The 17,482-nt window shown below is 46.6% G+C and overlaps 1 protein-coding gene across 2 annotated transcripts in view; it reads right to left on the bottom strand.

The window, feature by feature from the left end:
• The window catches only part of Notch2 (notch receptor 2), a 143,614-nt gene that overhangs the window by 51,493 nt on the left and 74,639 nt on the right, over nt 1–17,482 (bottom strand). For both annotated transcript variants that reach the window (XM_057793051.1, XM_057793053.1), the window contains exons 6-8: nt 2,760–2,993; nt 1,279–1,434; nt 517–705 (exon numbers count right to left, since the gene is read on the bottom strand). In XM_057793051.1, the coding sequence (XP_057649034.1) occupies nt 517–705; nt 1,279–1,434; nt 2,760–2,993 (579 nt within the window). The remainder of the gene's footprint in view (nt 1–516; nt 706–1,278; nt 1,435–2,759; nt 2,994–17,482) is intronic.

The following is a 17,482-nucleotide window of genomic DNA, read 5'->3' as shown; positions in this document are numbered from 1 at the left end:
AAAGACCAGCTGCACTGGTGCTCTTGGGGTGCAGGGCAGGATTAGGAGGGCCTCCTTCCGAGGCTAGAACATCCCTTATCAGACAGCACAGCTGGCCTCTACTGTCATCTCATCCCCTCTCTGTCCTCTGGGAGTCAAGAATGCGCCCTGTAGAAGAGCCAGCCCAGGACACGAGCTAGTGTCCCCCTCTGGGTAAGTGACAAGTGCCTGCAGAACTATGGCTAACGTCTCATTTCTATGCGTGAAATGCGATGGTGTATGTAATTTATTGGAGGATCAGGAAACTTGCTGTTTAGATGATTCAAGTGGGAAACTGCTTCTGAGGTTTTCCAGTGTGTGAAGTGGCGCTTGACATGGTGGTCTTGTTTGATTTGCTCTGCTTTGCTCTAACTACCCCAGCAGTCTCTTACTCTGCAATTAAAGGGCTTGCAAGGCAATCCTGACCCAGCCCTGCTCAGTCCCACGCTGGCACGGCGCATGGGGAACCACTCTGTCAGCACAGCCGGCCCCACTCACCTGGCATGCACAGACAGGTAAAGCCACCAATCTTATCCAGGCAGGTAGCATCATTCTGGCAGGGGTCTGAATGACACTCGTTGATGTCCATCTCACAGCGAGGCCCTGCGTAGCCTTTCAGACACTCACAGTGGAAGGCGCCATCTGTATTCACACACTTCCCTGCGTGCTCGCAAGGGTTACTGTTGGCTGTAACACATAAGAACCAGATGTGGATGTTAGGGGGCAGTCTTAAAGTTACAATGCTTTAAGCAAGAGCATTCTATTTTCAGGTTTATTCATTAATTTATAAACAGAAATTACCAGAGTGATCTCCAATCTTGTGATGTTCTTCCTTATTCTAAACCTCTCACTGAGGTAGGACTTTATATTTATTTATTTATTATTAAGTATGTACATACATGTGTGTGTGAAGCTAGAAGATGAGGTCATATTCCCCAAAGTTGGAGTTGCAGGCAGCTGTGAGCTGCCTGATGTGGGTACTGAGAATTGAATTGGACCCTCTGAAAGCACAGTACATGATTAACAGCAGAGTCATCATGCCAGCCCAAGAGCCTCTGTTAAGTACCAGGTCTAGGTCAGTCCTATTATTTAATTCCCAGAAGGAGATTTATGGTCATACAGGAAAGGCTGATTGTAAACTATGTATGTGGAACAGGAAGAATCAAGGTTTGGGTGTAACAACGCCTAAAGTACAATGCAGTTCCACTGAAACTCTCACTGATACAACCTCCAAGCCCAGAAAAGATGCCAGGCACTCACCCATGGCACACTCATCCACATCTTCTGTGCAATCGGCCCCCTTGTAGCCCTGGGGGCAGGTGCAAATATACTGCCCGTTCAGGGGGTTGGTGTCACACAGCGCCCCCTTGTGGCAAGGGTTGCTAATGCAGGCATCATCCAGATGACAAAGGAGACCTGTCTCAGGACAGAGCATAGAGAAGACAAACACAACTCTCTTAGAGAAGAGCTTTTTTGTTTTGTTTTGTTTAATCAAAAGCAGGATAACCAAATACTTTTTTTTTTTGGTTTTACGAAACGGTGTTTCGCTGTAGCTTTGGAGCCTATCTTGGAACTAGCTCTTATAGACCAGGCTGGCCTCAAACTCACAAGAGATCTACCTGCCTCTGCCTCCCAAGTGTTGGGATTTAAAGGTGTGCACCGCCATCACCCAGTTTGAGAACCAAATTCTTAACATCATGATCTGGGGGCACTGTTCCCTTCATTTGCTCCTCCATTAGGGATGAGCCACAGCCCTCAGCTGCTGCAGACGACCTGGGCTTAGACTAGAGCTCCCTGCTCTAGTCTAGCTTGTCCAAGGGCAGGGCATGTATAGGCCAAAGCATTAGAGGAGGAGCACAGGAAACAGGAGATATCCTGTGGAGAGTACCAGAATTAGCAAACAAAAATAGCAGATGTCCAATTACATTTGAATTTCTGATAAACATAAAAATTGTTCATGTGAGTATGTATCAAATTTGAATTTCTAATAAACATAAAAAGTGTTCACATAAGTATGTGTCAAGTATTCCATGCTTTCTGTGTCTTATCTGGCATCCTCCTTCTCCAATGTCATGTTACCTAATGACCACGGGCTCACTGGCATCTCAGTAGCTTCAGAACTGAATCTCATCTGTCTCCAGCACCCCACTAACCACATCAGCATTCCCGGATCAGGTGTAGGGCAGGGCGGGGGTGGAAGTGGAAGAGGGCGGAGGGATACTACTAGGCTTCCTGTTCTGCGAGGTTCTGGTGGGAACCGGATTTTCCAGTCTGCAATTGGCCAAGGCTTCTTCCACAAAGCTGGAGGTGCGGCTCTGGGAAAGGCCGGGTGCAGGTTTTCGGGCTGACTCCACAGTACGCTGCTACTCCTAAGCCTAGAAGCAGTCTAGAGAACCAGGCTAACTGCAGTGCTCCGTGAACAGACTCTTCAGGAGCACCACGGTGGGAGCACACTCTTCTCAAGGAATGGGTATTTCTTCTGAAAAAGACTCCATGAGTTCCTGGATTAGTCATCTAGTCTGGACTTCTGAGCGCTCTTCAGGCCAAGGTCCTAAGGAATTCTACTGGAGCTGACTGTCTAAGGGAGACAGCTAAGTTTTCACTAGCAGACTGCACACAGAACGGTCCCCTCGACTGCAACAAACAGGACGGAAGGGCCACACGGAGGAGAAGGCTGGAGTCTGAGTGTTCGCAGCCTCCCCACAGCTCGCTCTGCAGCTCTGGCACTCTGCTGGCCTTACCTGCCTTTCCCTCTGGACACAAGCAGGAAAAGGAGGCCACGCGGTCGATGCAGGTGGACCCCGGGGTGCAGGAAGCGAAGGCGCAGTCGTCGATGTTCTCGCTGCAGTCGTCTCCGCTCCAGCCGTTCACGCACACGCAGGCGTAGCCTCCATTGCGGTTGTTGCAGGTGCCTCCATTCTGGCATGCATTGGGCTGCAGCAGACACTCGTCCACATCTTCCGTGCAGAATTGCCCTTGGGGGGAGGATACTGGGTTAGGACCCTTATGTCACCAATGATTCATGCCCTACCAGCCCGTGTATGAGCTGCCGGAAGCTGATGCAAGTCGCACCTACAAAGGTTCACGTCCGCTTACATATTTTAAAGTGACCTTCAGTTATCCAAATGACACTCATCAGAAAAGAAATGGCCCTTCTAGAAGCTGCGATATAATGAAAGTTTGGCCAGTTGGCCAAACAAAAGACAAACTCTGCCGATCTCTTGACTTAGCTGAATTCTTGGGCCAAGAAATAAAATGCTGAGCTGGAAAGATGGCTCAGCAATTAAGAGCACTGGCTGCTTTTCCAAAAGACCAGCGTTTGAGTCCCAGAACCACACAGAAGCTTCACAACCGTTTCTTACTCCAATTCCAGGGGATCTGATGCCTTCTTCTGGCCTATGAGGGCTTACATGTGGTATATAGGCATACATGCAAGCAAAACACTGAGATACATCAAAATAAATTAACAGATATTTTAAGAAAGAAAACAAACTGAGAAAAGGAGAGTAAAGTGTAAACAATGCAGAAGAGACATAACGAGAAAATGAGAGGAACCCCTACACCAAAGCACAAGGGCTTTTTTCTTTGTCTGGATGGGTCCTTGTCAATACGCTGGCGGACTCTATGCAGTAATCTCTCATGGTGTTTAAACCACAAGGCAGCTGGTAAAGACTCCTGCATATCTCTCACTCGTGCTCACAACCATGTGTGAAGCCACAATTATCTCAGAATAGAGGCAAATATATCTCAACAAAACAAATATAAAATATTTCAAACAAACAGGCCCAGTAAAGTGGGGAGATGTGAAAGGGAAAGCCAGGAGCAGTGAGACTGGGCGAAGTGTCTCAGCCTGCAGGAACAAGGCCCAGCATGCTGTCCCACAGAGGGCACCAAAGGGAGCTGGTGGGTGTGGGCTCCTACAGATGTGTTAGGAGCCCCGGCTGCCACAAGGACAGGAAAAGGCAGCGTCTTCTAGTCCTTACAACGCTGACCTCATGGTTCACCAGAGCAGTGTGGTGCCGGGCCACCTGAATAAACTCATCTGGTTGGAACCCGTTTAAAACCAGTTTGCTTCAAAGGAAACCAAAATAAGATGATCTGGATTCTCTAAATCATAACAAATTCTGAAACCAAACAAAAATGCCATTCAGTCTCCCTTTGTAAATAAACAAATAAACTCCTCAACAATCAATTGAAAGGGGAATTCTCATTAGGAGTCTCTTTATAAAGAAGTCAGGCACAGAATGTTTAAATTTAAAAAATACTAAAGCTGCCCACAGTCCCCAGAATATCTACGGTCGTATAACTCCAGAAGGCCCACACTGGGCCCAGCGATGTGCTGAGTGAGTGTGAGCCAACCTAGCTGACCACCTGCTCTTCAGCCAGTTTGGCCTTCGTCCCCACTAAAGAACTTATAGAACTGTCATACGGCTCTCCTGCTACCTGGGTGCAAGCCACCTCTGGTGGGGGCTTTCTGTGTGTGCCCAGCACAGGTCACCTTGTCTAATAGGATGGGTGTGGATGCTTGAGGCTCCTGCTAAGAGACCTTCATGTTCCTTCCCTTGCATCATTTGCAGGGTCTCTGAAAGAGCTCCTGTGACTAGGTGAGCTCACCTTACTGCGGGATACAGGATGGGCATTGGACCCAAGTTATATCACTGTGTCTCTTTCCAAACTAGTGAACTAAGAACACTATGCCACAGGACAGAATGGGAAAGGCAGCTGTCTGCAGAGAAAGTGGTCAGGGTGACTCAGAAGTGCAGAGTAAAAAAGAGCACCATGGTGGCACTCAAGCCCTGAAGTCAGCTGACTGCGAGCCGCGCAGCACAGTCCTGAGCAGGCTCTGTGCAACGAGTTTCCTGATTTAGGATACGTTTCTACCAATTTCGCTTACAGTATCAATGACTCCAAACTAAGTGAGAAAGGGGGAAGGGAGCCAATGAGTGAAGGAGAGAAGGATGGGTCAACGAAGGAGTGAAGGAGTGAGGTGCAGTAATGAAGGACTGGATGAGTAAGGGAAGGAGGAAGTGACAAGGGAGGGGGAGAAAGGGGAAGGGGGTCAGCCAGGCAGTGGCAGTGCACGCCTTTAATCCCAGCACTCAGGAGGCAGAGGCAGGTGGATCTCTGTGAGTTTGAGGCCAGCCTGGTCTACAGTGTGCCAAGGCAACAGAGAAACCCTGCCTTGAAAAACCGAAAAGAAGAAAGGAAAAGGAAAAGGAAGGGGTAGAGGAGGGAGAGAGCAGACGAGGGCAGGAAAGACGTAGTAAGGATGGAAGGGTGCAGAATGAAGGGAGGGAGAAGACGAGCATGAAGGAGAGAATAGAGGAGCAGAGCAAGGAGGACGAGCTCACGGTGGCACACATCCACCCCAGGACAGATGATAGCATTCATTGCAAAACATGTGCTCCCTTACGCTGCTAGCAGAAATGCTACTTCAAAGAATGGCAGCTGTGTTATTAGGATTCAGGAGGGGCTGAGAAATAAACACATGACCAAGAAGTAGGTGAGGAGCTGCTGTAAACCGGGTAATTGCTGAGTCTAGCCTGCTACACTTACACTAACTCAGACAGCTGCGCTGCCCCGACCACTGACTTGTGGAATGCAAGCATGTTCCATGTCATCGTGCTTTAGTGAGGCCCCGAGATAAATCTGGGTATGAGACACTGAATGTTTAAAAATATTTCGCATATATCTCTTATGTACTGTTGTAAGGGAGGCTGGGTAAAAAAAAGAAAAAGAAAAAGCAGGTTAAATAATATTTCCTTGGAAAAGAAATCTGACACTCCTGGGAAACTATACTAACAGCCAGTTTGTCTACAATGAAGCAGACATTGTGAGCGGTCATGAAAACCATGTCGTTTATAACTGGGCGACAGGCTCGGAGAGGTCCCTGGGTCGGCAGTGAGCGCAGGGGAACTGAGACTGTAATTGTCCACCTTGCTCTACACTCAACCCAGACTTGGTGTGAACCCATCTGAGGAATCACTTGTGCAAGCTGCATCTTCCCAGTGCATGGGGAGAGTTGGGGAGAGAGGACTAGGGGGGCGAGGAGGGGGATGGGGAAGGAGAGGAAGGGAAGAGAGGGAGGAGAGGAGGGAGAGGTGAAAAGATAGGATAGAGGGGGTAGGAGGGGGAGAGGGGAGAAAGGATTGGGGGAGAAAAAGAGGAGTGGGAGGTAGAGAGAAAGGATTGAGGGGGAGGGAGGAGAGAGAGGATTGGGAGAAGAGGGGGAGAGAGAGAGGGTGGGGGGGACCACAACTATGAATCACTCCACTGGGTTAGAGGGAAATGCACAGGGGCAAAGCTCTGCCTGGAGGGGAACTATGCTTCAGGGGTGGGTTCACTGCTTCTTCACTGAGACTATCTATTCGTCTTATATGGTCATTAGACAGGACATCTAGACAGCTAAGGGCATGCCAGCTTGGGAATGACCTCCTGCAAAAGAGATCATTCTAAGGTTCTAGAACAAGAGGCTCCAACTCATTTCTGGTGTTTTCTGTCCTTCTTCGTACAGTTCTGTCACCAAGCTCTATGACTGAAGATGCAGAAGACAATCGCTGGGATGGTCACTGCAACCCCTTGCTGTGAAATTTCCAAAGAAATGTCTCCTAGGATTGTCCATGTCATGTCTCCACCCACTCTGAGCAGGAGGAAACCGGGGCAGAAGCCTGCCACGAGGGAAAGTGAGGCTCAGATGGGTAAGGGGCTTCCCTAGTCCGGAGGCTGCTGCCACCAAAACCTCCATCAGGCTAACTCCAGACCTGACAACCCCACCCCCACCCTGTCCCATTTTGGCAGTACTGGGGATTGAACCCAGGGCCTTGCACACACTAAACAAATGCTCTACCACTCAGTTACATCCCCAGCCCAATGCCCCTTACTGCAGCAGTTCTTAAGGTCCAGCGAGAAGGCCCAGCTGCCTAAGATGAACATCACAGTGAAAGCAGCAAGCAGAGGTCATGAGACATCAGAACGAGAAAAGTTTCAGCACTCACAGGAGCACTGGGGATACGCTCTCTGGTCATTTGGCTTCCCCACTTCCCATAGCAAAGAGCCCTTGCCTGTGACAGGGAGGAAGGGTGCTTACTTGAGAAGGAAGACTCCCTGCTGGGGTTTGGAAGGACTGGAGATGGTCTGAGGCTTTAAATTTTAATATGAGTTCTGAACCCGATGTAACAGGCAAATGTCAGTTGGGGGCAGACACCAGTGGACACAGTGACAAGTGACTCCCAGCAGGAAGAGGGGGAACACTAAGTTATGAGCTACATAGCAAATAAAAGTGCACAGTGAGAAAGGGGACCTGTGTTGTGGCTGTGTCTCTCCGGGCTACTAAACTGTCGGTGCAGACCAGTCCTGGCAATGCCGCCGCCGTCTGGGTCAACACCAGCCACACTGTGAACTCCCAAACACACTGCACAGTTCAGTGAGGCAAGTCTTCCGAGAACAATAATCACCTCTTGGTAACCTTCACTTGGAGATGCTGCAGGCTGCTACCATTTAACCTTAGGACCAACAGAATGGGCTAGCCAGGCCCTTTCCAACCCCCTCGGGCAAAAGGAAAAGAGACTAGCTAGTCTTTGTAAGCCATCTTCTCTAAGGCTACGAGGGGTCCAGATTAGTTTGATCTGAGATGTCAGGCTCACCAGACTGCAGCCGATGGGGGCTTTAGACACTAATACAAGCTGAAGCTACGGAAAACCTTCCGAATTGCTGCTCCAGCCTGGCAGATACACTCCACAAGTCTAGCCCTCTCCTTCAGATATTCTCCAGCTAACAAGAGCTCCTCACAGCTCTTGGCATGCTGAGTTCACATGCTGCCCTAGGACTCTGCACACCTTATGCTCTCTACACCATCCGAGTCACAGGACTAAGTCACCATCCCTCAGACCCTGCTTGTGACAAAACACACCTCCAAATGCCGGTCTCCCACAGTGACCCACCACTGCAGCTGTCCCGACACCCGGTACAGCTTAGCTTTATCCTACCGACTCTCTCCTCCCATTCCCGGATCTACCACTTCAGAATGCATTCCAGATACACTTGGGGTCTGTGGGAAAACTGACATTAAACAACAACACATCCAATGCTCCTTTTCTAGGTGAGGCCAGCAGGCACAGAGGTTTGCTAGCCTGTCCAACTGTGCAGAGCTGGTTATAGAAGAACTAGAAACATAAATCCGAAGTGGAAATAAGTGCTACAAAAGGTTGGAAATGTGAGATGGCCACAGAAGTCAATTTCCAAAATGGGAGCGGAATCAGAGCTGGCTACTGAGGGACATGAAGACTGAGAAACTTGGAAGAGGAAGAGAGCACAGTAGAGCTGCAGACAAAGGCAACACCACCAACCTGCCATTCATAAATAAGATGCTACCCTGGTTTGCAGGGGTTGGGCCATCCTAATGCTCTAGGCAAATGAGGCATGGCCCAATAACGCAGACAACATTTAGCAGCTGTAACAAGCCGGGCTTCAAGGAGCTCATTATACGGCTCAAGGCACCACACACACCAGTCTGACATAGAGTAGCAAGTGACTGGGATGAGGGAACAGGAGGCAGCCAAGAAGACAGAGAACTCTGCTGAGCCCTGTGCTCTGTGAAGGGGCTGCCCCCCACCCCCGCCTGTGAAAGGTGAAGGTTTCAGAAATACTCTGATCTCATCAGTCACCCCAATAAGAGTCAACTCTTATTCCAACAACAATCCCCACATGAGAAGCATAAAATTTAGCTTCACGGTCCCTGACCCTGTTCCCTTCCCTACGATGGGTAACTCACGACAATGTCACCTTGGACACATCCTTCCAGCCAGCAGTCACTACGCACCTGCGTTCTGGGGATTCTATCTTCGGGCCACGGAGAATATTTCCCAAGCTTTATCCTACAGACTCATCATCCCCTACACTCTAGTTCTCAAGTTAAAGAGCAGAGGAAAAGTCAGGCTGCTGGGCCACTGTGACCAATGTTAGCTGGATAAACTATGGAGCCTCATCCGCAGGGCAATGAGTGTGTGCACCCTAATAAAAGCAAAGTACAAGTTCCCTGGGAGGAAGAGGGGAGCACACACAGAGATAAATACAAAAGTCTTGAGGAACTCCTGTACTAAATCTATACTGTTATCTTCTTCAGGACTCCTCCAAAAAAAAAAAAAAAACGCCTTGTTTCCTGCTTCATGACCAATGCTAGTCAATGGTTTTTCGAAACAGGGTTTCTCTGACCTGGAACTAGTTCTTGTAGACCAGGCTGGCCTCAAACTCACAGAGATCTGCCTGTCTTTGCCTCCCGAGTGCTGGGATCAAAGGTGTGCACCACCACTGCCAGGCTGACTAATGTTTTTCTAAAGCGCTCCCAGGATGATCTTAACATACAAGCTGGATTGTGCCACCTGCTTCTTTAATCCCTTTATGACTTCTCTGCAGGATAAAATTCCAGCTCTCACCTCAAAACACCACCAGCTTCACCACTTCTGCCTTTGTCCGCCTCTCTAAGTGGTGGCATTCCTTCTCTTTACCACTAGACATGCGGTCCCCTGTGCCTGGAGACATCCTCACTCCAGCCTGCTCACATAACTCTTTCTTTTCTTTTTTTAAATTGACTTTATTGTTTTTATTGAGCTATATATTTTTCTCTTCTCCCCTCCCCTTCTACCCTCTCCCATAGTCCCCATGCTCCCAATTTACTCAGGAGATCTTGTCTTTTTCTACTTTCCATGTAGATTAGATCCATGCATGTCTCTCTTAGGGTCCTCATTGTTGCCTACGTTCTCTGGGATTGTGAACTGTGGGCTGGTTTTTCTTTACTTTATGAGTGAGTACATTTCTGGGTCTGGGTTACCTCACTCAACATGATGTTTTCTAGATCCATCCATTTGCCTGCAAATTTCAAGATGTCATTATTTTTTTTTTCTGCTGTGTAGTACTATATTGTGTAAATGTGCTGTATTTTTCTTATCCATTCTTCAGTCGAGGGGCATTTAGGTTGTTTCCAGGTTCTGGCTATGACAAACAAAGCTGTTATGAACATAGTTGAGCACATGTCCTTGTGGCACAACTGAGCATTCTTTGGATATATACCCAAAAGTGGTATTGCTGGGTCTTGAGGAAGGTTGTTTCCTAACTTTCTGAGAAATCGACACACTGACATCCAAAGGGATTGCAATGCAGAAGTGTTCACTTTACCCCACAACCTCTCCAGCATAAGTTGTCATCAGTGTAAATTTTGATCTTGGCCATTCTTACAGGTGTAAGATGGAATCTCAGAGTTGTTTTGATTTGCATTTCTCTAATGACTAAGGATGTTGAACATTTCCTTAAGTGTCTTTCAGCCATTTTAGATTCCTCTGTTGAGAGTTCTCTGTTTAGGTCTGTACTCTGTTTTTTTGTTTTTTTTTTAATTGGATTATTTGTTCTTTTGATGACCAATTTATTGAGTTCTTTGTATATTTTGGAGATCAGTCCTCTGTCTGATGTGGGGTTAGTGAAGATCTTTTACCATTCTGTAGGCTGGCATTTTATCTTGTTGACCATGTCCTTTACAGAGGCTTCTCAGTTTCAGGAAGTCCCATTTATTAATTGTTTCTCTCAGTGTCTGTGCACTGGGGTTATATTTAGGAAGTGGTCTCCTGTGCCAATGCATTTAAGTGTACTTCCCACTTTCTCTTCTATCAGGTTCAGTGAGTCTGGCTTTATGTTGAGGTCTTTGATCCATTTGGATTTGAGTTTTGTGCATGGTGATAGATATGGGTCTATTTTCATTCTTCTACATGTTGATATCCAGTTATGCCAGCACCATTTGTTAAATATGCTTTCTTTTTCAATTTGATATTTTTTGCTTCTTTGTCAAAAATCAGGTGATCGTAGGTGTGTGGATTAATATCTGGATCTTCAATTCAGTTCCATTGGTCCTCCTGTCTGTTTTTATGCCAACACCAGGCTGTTTTCAGTACTGTAGCTCTGTAGTAGAGTTTGAAGTCAGGGATTGTGATGCCTCCAGAAGTTCCTTTATTGTATAGGATTGTTTTGACTATCCTGAGTTTTTCGCTTTTCCAAATGAAGTTGAGTACCATTCTTTCAAGGTCTTTGAAGAATTTTGCTGGGATTTTGTTGGGCATTGCACTGAATCTGTAGATTACTTTCGGTAAGAGTGCCATTTTTACTATGTTAATTCTGCCTACCTAGGAGCATGGAGATCTTTCTATTTTCTGATGTCTTCTTCAATTTCTTTCTTCAAAGATTTAAAGTTCTTGTCATGCAGATCTTCCACTTGTTTGGTTAGAGTCAGTCTGAGACATTTTATGCTATTTGTGGCTATTGTGAAGGGTGTTGATTCTCTGATTTCTTCCCAGCCCTTTTATCATCTGTGTAAAGGAGGGCTACTGATTTTTTTGAGTTAATCTTGTATCCTGCTACATTACTGAAAGTGCTTATGAGTTATAGAAGTTCCTTGGTAGAATTTTTGGGGTAGCTTATGTAAACTATCATATCATCAAATAGTGAGATTTTACTTCTTCTTTTCCTATTTTTATCCCCTTGATCTCCTTTTGGTGTCTTATTGCTCTAGCTAGTTGCCTCAAGAACTATATTGAACAGATATGGAGAGAGTGGACAACCTTGTCTTGTTCCTGATTTCAGTGGGATCGTTGTGAGTTTCTCTTCATAATTCTTAATCATAATGTATATCTAAGATATCGTATTCCCCTCAGAGACCCTGTCTGCCTAAACAAATAAACAAGCAAAAAAAAATTCCCCACTAATCCTGCAAGGCATTCACTACCAATAAGATTTTACATATAATCGGATTATTTGTGTTTCTCACTACTGTTTACTTCAGGGCTATAAACTTCATACAGAACTGATGGCAGCTGTCTACCTTATCACTGAATCCCCACAGTTAGCACAATGCCAAGTCATTAATATCAAGGAATGCTCAATATTTAATTATCAAATAAGTGTTTGTATCTTTCTGTCTTATTAATCTCAACAGAATAAGAACCTTACTTTTCCAACACCAACAGAGGGTGTCTCTACTTTGTTTGTTCCCCCAGAGTCTCCTTATTCCCTTATCTACACCTGCCAGTCAGCTCAGCAACTCCTCAGCCCAGGCCCCTGCCCTATCTGCTAAACTACATCTCATTGTCATGGCCCCGGACTCTGTCCTAACCCTTTGCTCTATGTTATGGTGTCAATTCCTTCTTAACTGATGGCTACCCTATCCCTAAAGACATCTATGACAGTACCCTCGGGTGGAGCTCCTGCAGTTTTCCTACGAACACTGCCATGTACCTAGAGGTCAGGGAGAGAGGTCCAGTCTCTCAACTTCAACCTACTACTGACCTCCAGCAGTAAAAATGTATACATTAAATAATTTCTAGGTGTCAGACATCTCTATAAGCTCTTTACAAGTGATGAGCTCAATTCTACAAAAGTTTTCAAACCTAGTCCATAGTGGAAAAGGAAACAAAGAATCTAGGGGGAAAATGGTACCAGAAATGAGAAAATCTAATGTTCCCTTTATTCATTGTCACAAAAGGCACACACACACACACATACAGAGACACACACACAGACACACATACAGAGACATACACAGAGAGACACAGTCACACGAACGCTCCGACACTTGTGTGAGGCCTGGACTATTTGTACTGGGATTATCCATGAACAAGGCAGCCCTAGTTTCTACCTTGTAGCCTTAAACAAACAGTGGTTATGCCAAACAAACAATGATAATACAAGGTGTCAAGTATTTTAATGAGTACCTGCTGCCTCAGGAGAACAGAGAGTTAGAGAACAAAACTGCGAAGTGAAAGCCAGGGACACATGGGCAAAGCTGGCTGTGTAAGAGTATACGCGTGGGTGGAAGGAAGGAGGGGGCACATTTCAGGCAGGACATTATGTGTGCAGGTTTGAGTGAAGAGGGACCATGGTTCATTTGAGGCGATGAAAGGGATGGGTGCTGCTGAATTACAAGCCGTGTGTGGGTAGTGGAGAGATGTAGGGAGCACAGGTTCCACGCAGGGCTCTGCAACCCCAACCCAAAACAAGGAGGCTCCAGCGAAGCATTTGAACAAAGAAACAGTGCATGCGATTTGTATTTCAGAAAGTGCGCTCTTCCTCAGAAGAATGGTCTGAGTTGCACCTCACCCCTCCAGGTCAACAGCAACGTAAAGCACGGAGGAGTTGTGGGCCATTGTGGCCACTGCAGCAACAGGAGAGGCTTAGGTGCATCTGGGGCAAACTCCGGATGCAGCGGAACCAAAGCACGGCCGGGCTCAGCCTCTGTGCAGAGCTGGGCCAGAGCTGGCATTCAGGAAGCTGACCCCTGGCACAGAGGCTTCTCCAGGGAGGGAGGTGGTGCCAAGCCTCAACCCCCTGCTGGAAGGCCCACACTTTGGCTCTTTCCCCAATTCTTTAGGCTCCTCACTGCTAAGCCAATTGACACAGAAAAGACCTCACCTCACAGGGAGGTTCAGGGTGAGGGGATCCAAACAACACAGACTTTCTCTATTTACAGGCGAGCGGTTACTCTGTGCAGAATGAGTAATATGGAAAAATCCAACATGGGGGCTATTAAAAGGTCCTGCAATATAAAGTATGGATGTATGCCACATACGATTAGATAAAGAGCACACTGTAAAAATATCCACTGCCAAGAACTAGTACACTGAGAAAGAATTGGTTCTCTGCTCTCAAGACACTGACAAATTTAGGTTTTAAAAGAAATGAGGGGGGAAAAATACAATACAGAATACCAGACTCTGTGAAAGGGGCTGAGAAGCAGCAGAGACAAAAAGGATGAAGATAATTGTGTGTCACATGAAAACAGGAATGAAGGGCAAATAAAACTCAGGATCACAAGCTGCGAAGGATGGAACAGGAGACAAGGAACTATAAATCAAGGTTCCAAGGGGAAAGTTTGAGACGTTCCCATAAAATGCAAAACAACAAGAGAGAAGAGGGGAGCTCCGTGGGAGGAAGGGATGAAGACTGAGAACTTACAAAGGAAACAGCAAGGGCAGCAGTGCTGACCATCAAGGAAGAAGAAACACGTGCCTGACCCTGCACCCCGCCCCAAAGGACTCACTGCCAGAAGCAAAGCAGAAATGCCTAAAAACTCAGCAGGAATTGGTGAACCGAGAATTCGACACTAGAAAAATGAAGACAACTGAAGTCTCCAGTGCCCACTAGCTCCCAGAGTGCACTGCTGCATCTCCTGAAAAAGTCACAGTTATTTAACTGACTGAAAACTTGACCAAAATGAAGAATCGCAGGTGAGATGGCTATCATATAACTGACTAGTAGCACCAAAGCTGCACACATGGCCCCAGATGCTATTTAAGAAGACGCGTTAAGATTTCAAAATTCTTAACAATACTGTACGATGGATTTTTTAAAACCAGATTACACATGTAAAATCCACAGAGGACAAGTATAAAACAAAGGTGAATCAAAGCCAGGAGACCCTCTATCACTCCTGGAAGAGCTGCTCTTACCAAAAAGACTAGCAAATGCTAACTAGAATGTGGAGAAAGGGGGAAGTGGGAAACCCTGCTCCCTGTTGGTGGGGACGTCTAGCAATGGAATCTACCCAGAGTTTGAAAACAGAGCTATGGGGAGATGGATCAGCAGTTAAGAGCACCAGCTGCTCTTCCAGAAACCCGGATTCAGTTCCCAACACCCACGTGATAACTCGTAACCATCTGTAACTCCAGTTTCAGGGCATCCAATGCCTTCTCCTGGCCCCCATGGGTACTGCAGGCACATGGTACATACATAAACATGCAAACAAAACACTCAAAAACTAGTAAAAAAAAAAAAAAAAAAAATATATATATATATATATATATATATATATATATATATATATATATATCTGCCAAGTGATTCAACAATCCCACAAAGGAAAATGAAACCAGTATATCATGGAGACAGCTGCATTTCCAAATTTACCGAAGTTCTGTTTACAACAGTCAAGAGATAAGAGACAACAGCAGTTTCTATCAACTGAAAATGGGCACAAAAATATGATATGTAGCCAGGCGGTGGTGGTGCACACCTTTAATCCCAGCACTCGGAAGGCAGAGGCAGGCGGATCTCTGTGAGTTCAAGACCAGTCTGGTCTACAAGAGCTAGTTCCAGAACAGGAACCAAAAGCTACGGAGAAACCCTGTCTCGAAAATCAAATATATATATATATATATATATATATATGATATGTACATATCAGGGACTATGATTCAGTCATATAAAGAAGATATGAGATCAGGGCTGGAGATAAGTCAGTTGTTAAGCTCACATATTACTCTTCCGGAGGACTGGAGTTCAATTCCCGGTACCCACATTAGAAGCTCACAACCACCCATAGGGCACACTACACTCTGTAGGCACCTATACTCATGTGCACATGTCCACACAGAAGCTACGTCATATAACTCAAGATAATTTTTAAAATTATTTTTAAAAGGTGATCCTCTCATTCCTGAGTCTCCTGGCTGTCACCCATTCAACATGATCACTTACTAAAAAGGGTCCTAGGGATGCTGTATACACACAGTAAGTCCAGCAACCTACCGGGTCAGCTGAGCCTATAAGCCAGGACAAGTAGGCAGGGTACTCCAGATGCTCCCACAGACGCTGCAGCAGAGGCAGATGGAGTGGAGCCCGGGCAGGCTGTGACTCAGTGGTGCCTCCGGCGAAGCTCTGTTTCAAGCTCCTCTCCCCTTGCCCTTCTCAGCCTCCTTCTCTGCACCAACCTCTTCCCCCATTTTCCCAAAAGTGTAGACTTGTCACCGCTCAGGCCTTTGCTCATGGACACAGTTTGTGTCATACACTCAACAGATTCCCATGGGAACACACACACAAAGACTTGCCACCTGAGGCTCTAGGTCTTACTTTGATTCCTTTATTCGGGTTCCCTCTCTCTGCCATTAGCCCCACCCTGTCCTACCAAAGTCAAAGTACAGGCTCCTTCGCTTCTCTCAATCCTCGCTGCTTCTTCCTGAACCTCTCATTCATATTTTCTATCTTGTCTTATGATTATACATAGAATTTATCCTTCTTGACAAATCTTATGAGATAGGAATTACCTTTACTTTGTGCCCCTTAAAGACTCTCAGTGTCCTGGCCGTGCGAGTTGTTCAGTAGGTATCTGCTACTGAGCTTTTTTCTGTATTCCATAGAAGCCATGAGGCAGGAAGAGCCTTCCCAGGCTAGCCCATGCCTTCACAGCTGTTCCCACCCACATGGCCTCCCAGCAGCTTTAGAAGACCCTCTAGGATGACGATGCTTCAGGTGACCACCCTGACGATCTGTCCAACTGACAGGAAACCAAAACTGGAATGGGAAGGCAGCCTTCCAGACGAGGGGCTAAAGATCAGGTTCTAACAACTGATGGACAGCAAAATAACACAAATGTGAGGTGTGTTTTCCCATCTGTTCATAGAGAACACCTCAGCCCAAGATACTAGTTCCCATTCCATCCCACAGTATTAAACACACACACACACACACACAGGAACATGCACACATCCTTGAGAGTGTGGGAAGGCGTATCTTCCAGGATAACGTGTCACCAATTGGAGACTGGATAAAGCAAAGTCACCTCAGTCAGCATCCAAACACCAGCACACAGACTCCACTCCCAAACCCAGGAGCTCATGGCCCACCCCTGGCACACGCACTCATGAACTCAGGCCAGGTAACCTTTCTCAAGCTGGAGCAAGAGGAATCATACCCGCTCTCCAGGCTCACAGCATTTAGGAGAGCTAGCACAAGATGCGGTCAGTTTCACCTCATTCAAATCTAACTGTTGCTGTTCGCGTCTACTTCCTGTCCCAAAGCACTATTCCAAGCCCAAACTGAAATTACATTTCTGGATTAATAACGAGAGCAGGAAAATCAATCACATCTGCCCTAGGAATGAACCCCAAACCCAAGCAGCCACACCGAGGAATTTGTGAGCTGAGCTTAGAGTCAACTTTAATTCTGAAGGAAATGAACCTTTAAGAAGAAAATTCAAATAACAATCTATGTAGACAAAACATTAATCTACACTGCCCTAATAAATTTGGGGGCCTTTTCGAGCACTTCCCGCGCATGGATATTTGCCAGAGCAGAGCTGCTATGATAAGATGGCGTGAGGCCAAAGGCTGCATAATAGAGGCATCTGCACTCAGCCTGCAGCAAGTCCTCGGCTTCCCCTTTCCTCCCTCCTAAGGAGTATCCGCACAGCCACTTTCTGTGTAGGATTCCCACCTCCAGCACACCTGGAGGCTTGCAGGCTGAAATCTAGCTACTACCATGGGTGAAAAAGCTCTGGGCCGAGCTACAACAGTCCCACCCATACCCTGAGGAGGAACTACCAGAGGACAAGGCCAGAGCAAGTCATGCATAGCTGCTCAGAGGGAAAGACACTAGGCACTACAGCAGTGCAGCTCTGCACACACCTCTGCAGCTCCTGCAGCACCTCGCACGC

This window comes from Chionomys nivalis, chromosome 18, assembly GCF_950005125.1.
Source record: "Chionomys nivalis chromosome 18, mChiNiv1.1, whole genome shotgun sequence".
Taxonomy (NCBI): Eukaryota; Metazoa; Chordata; class Mammalia; order Rodentia; family Cricetidae; genus Chionomys; species Chionomys nivalis.
Note: the sequence above shows the minus strand (reverse complement) of the source record. Positions and strands in the feature narration are given on the sequence as shown.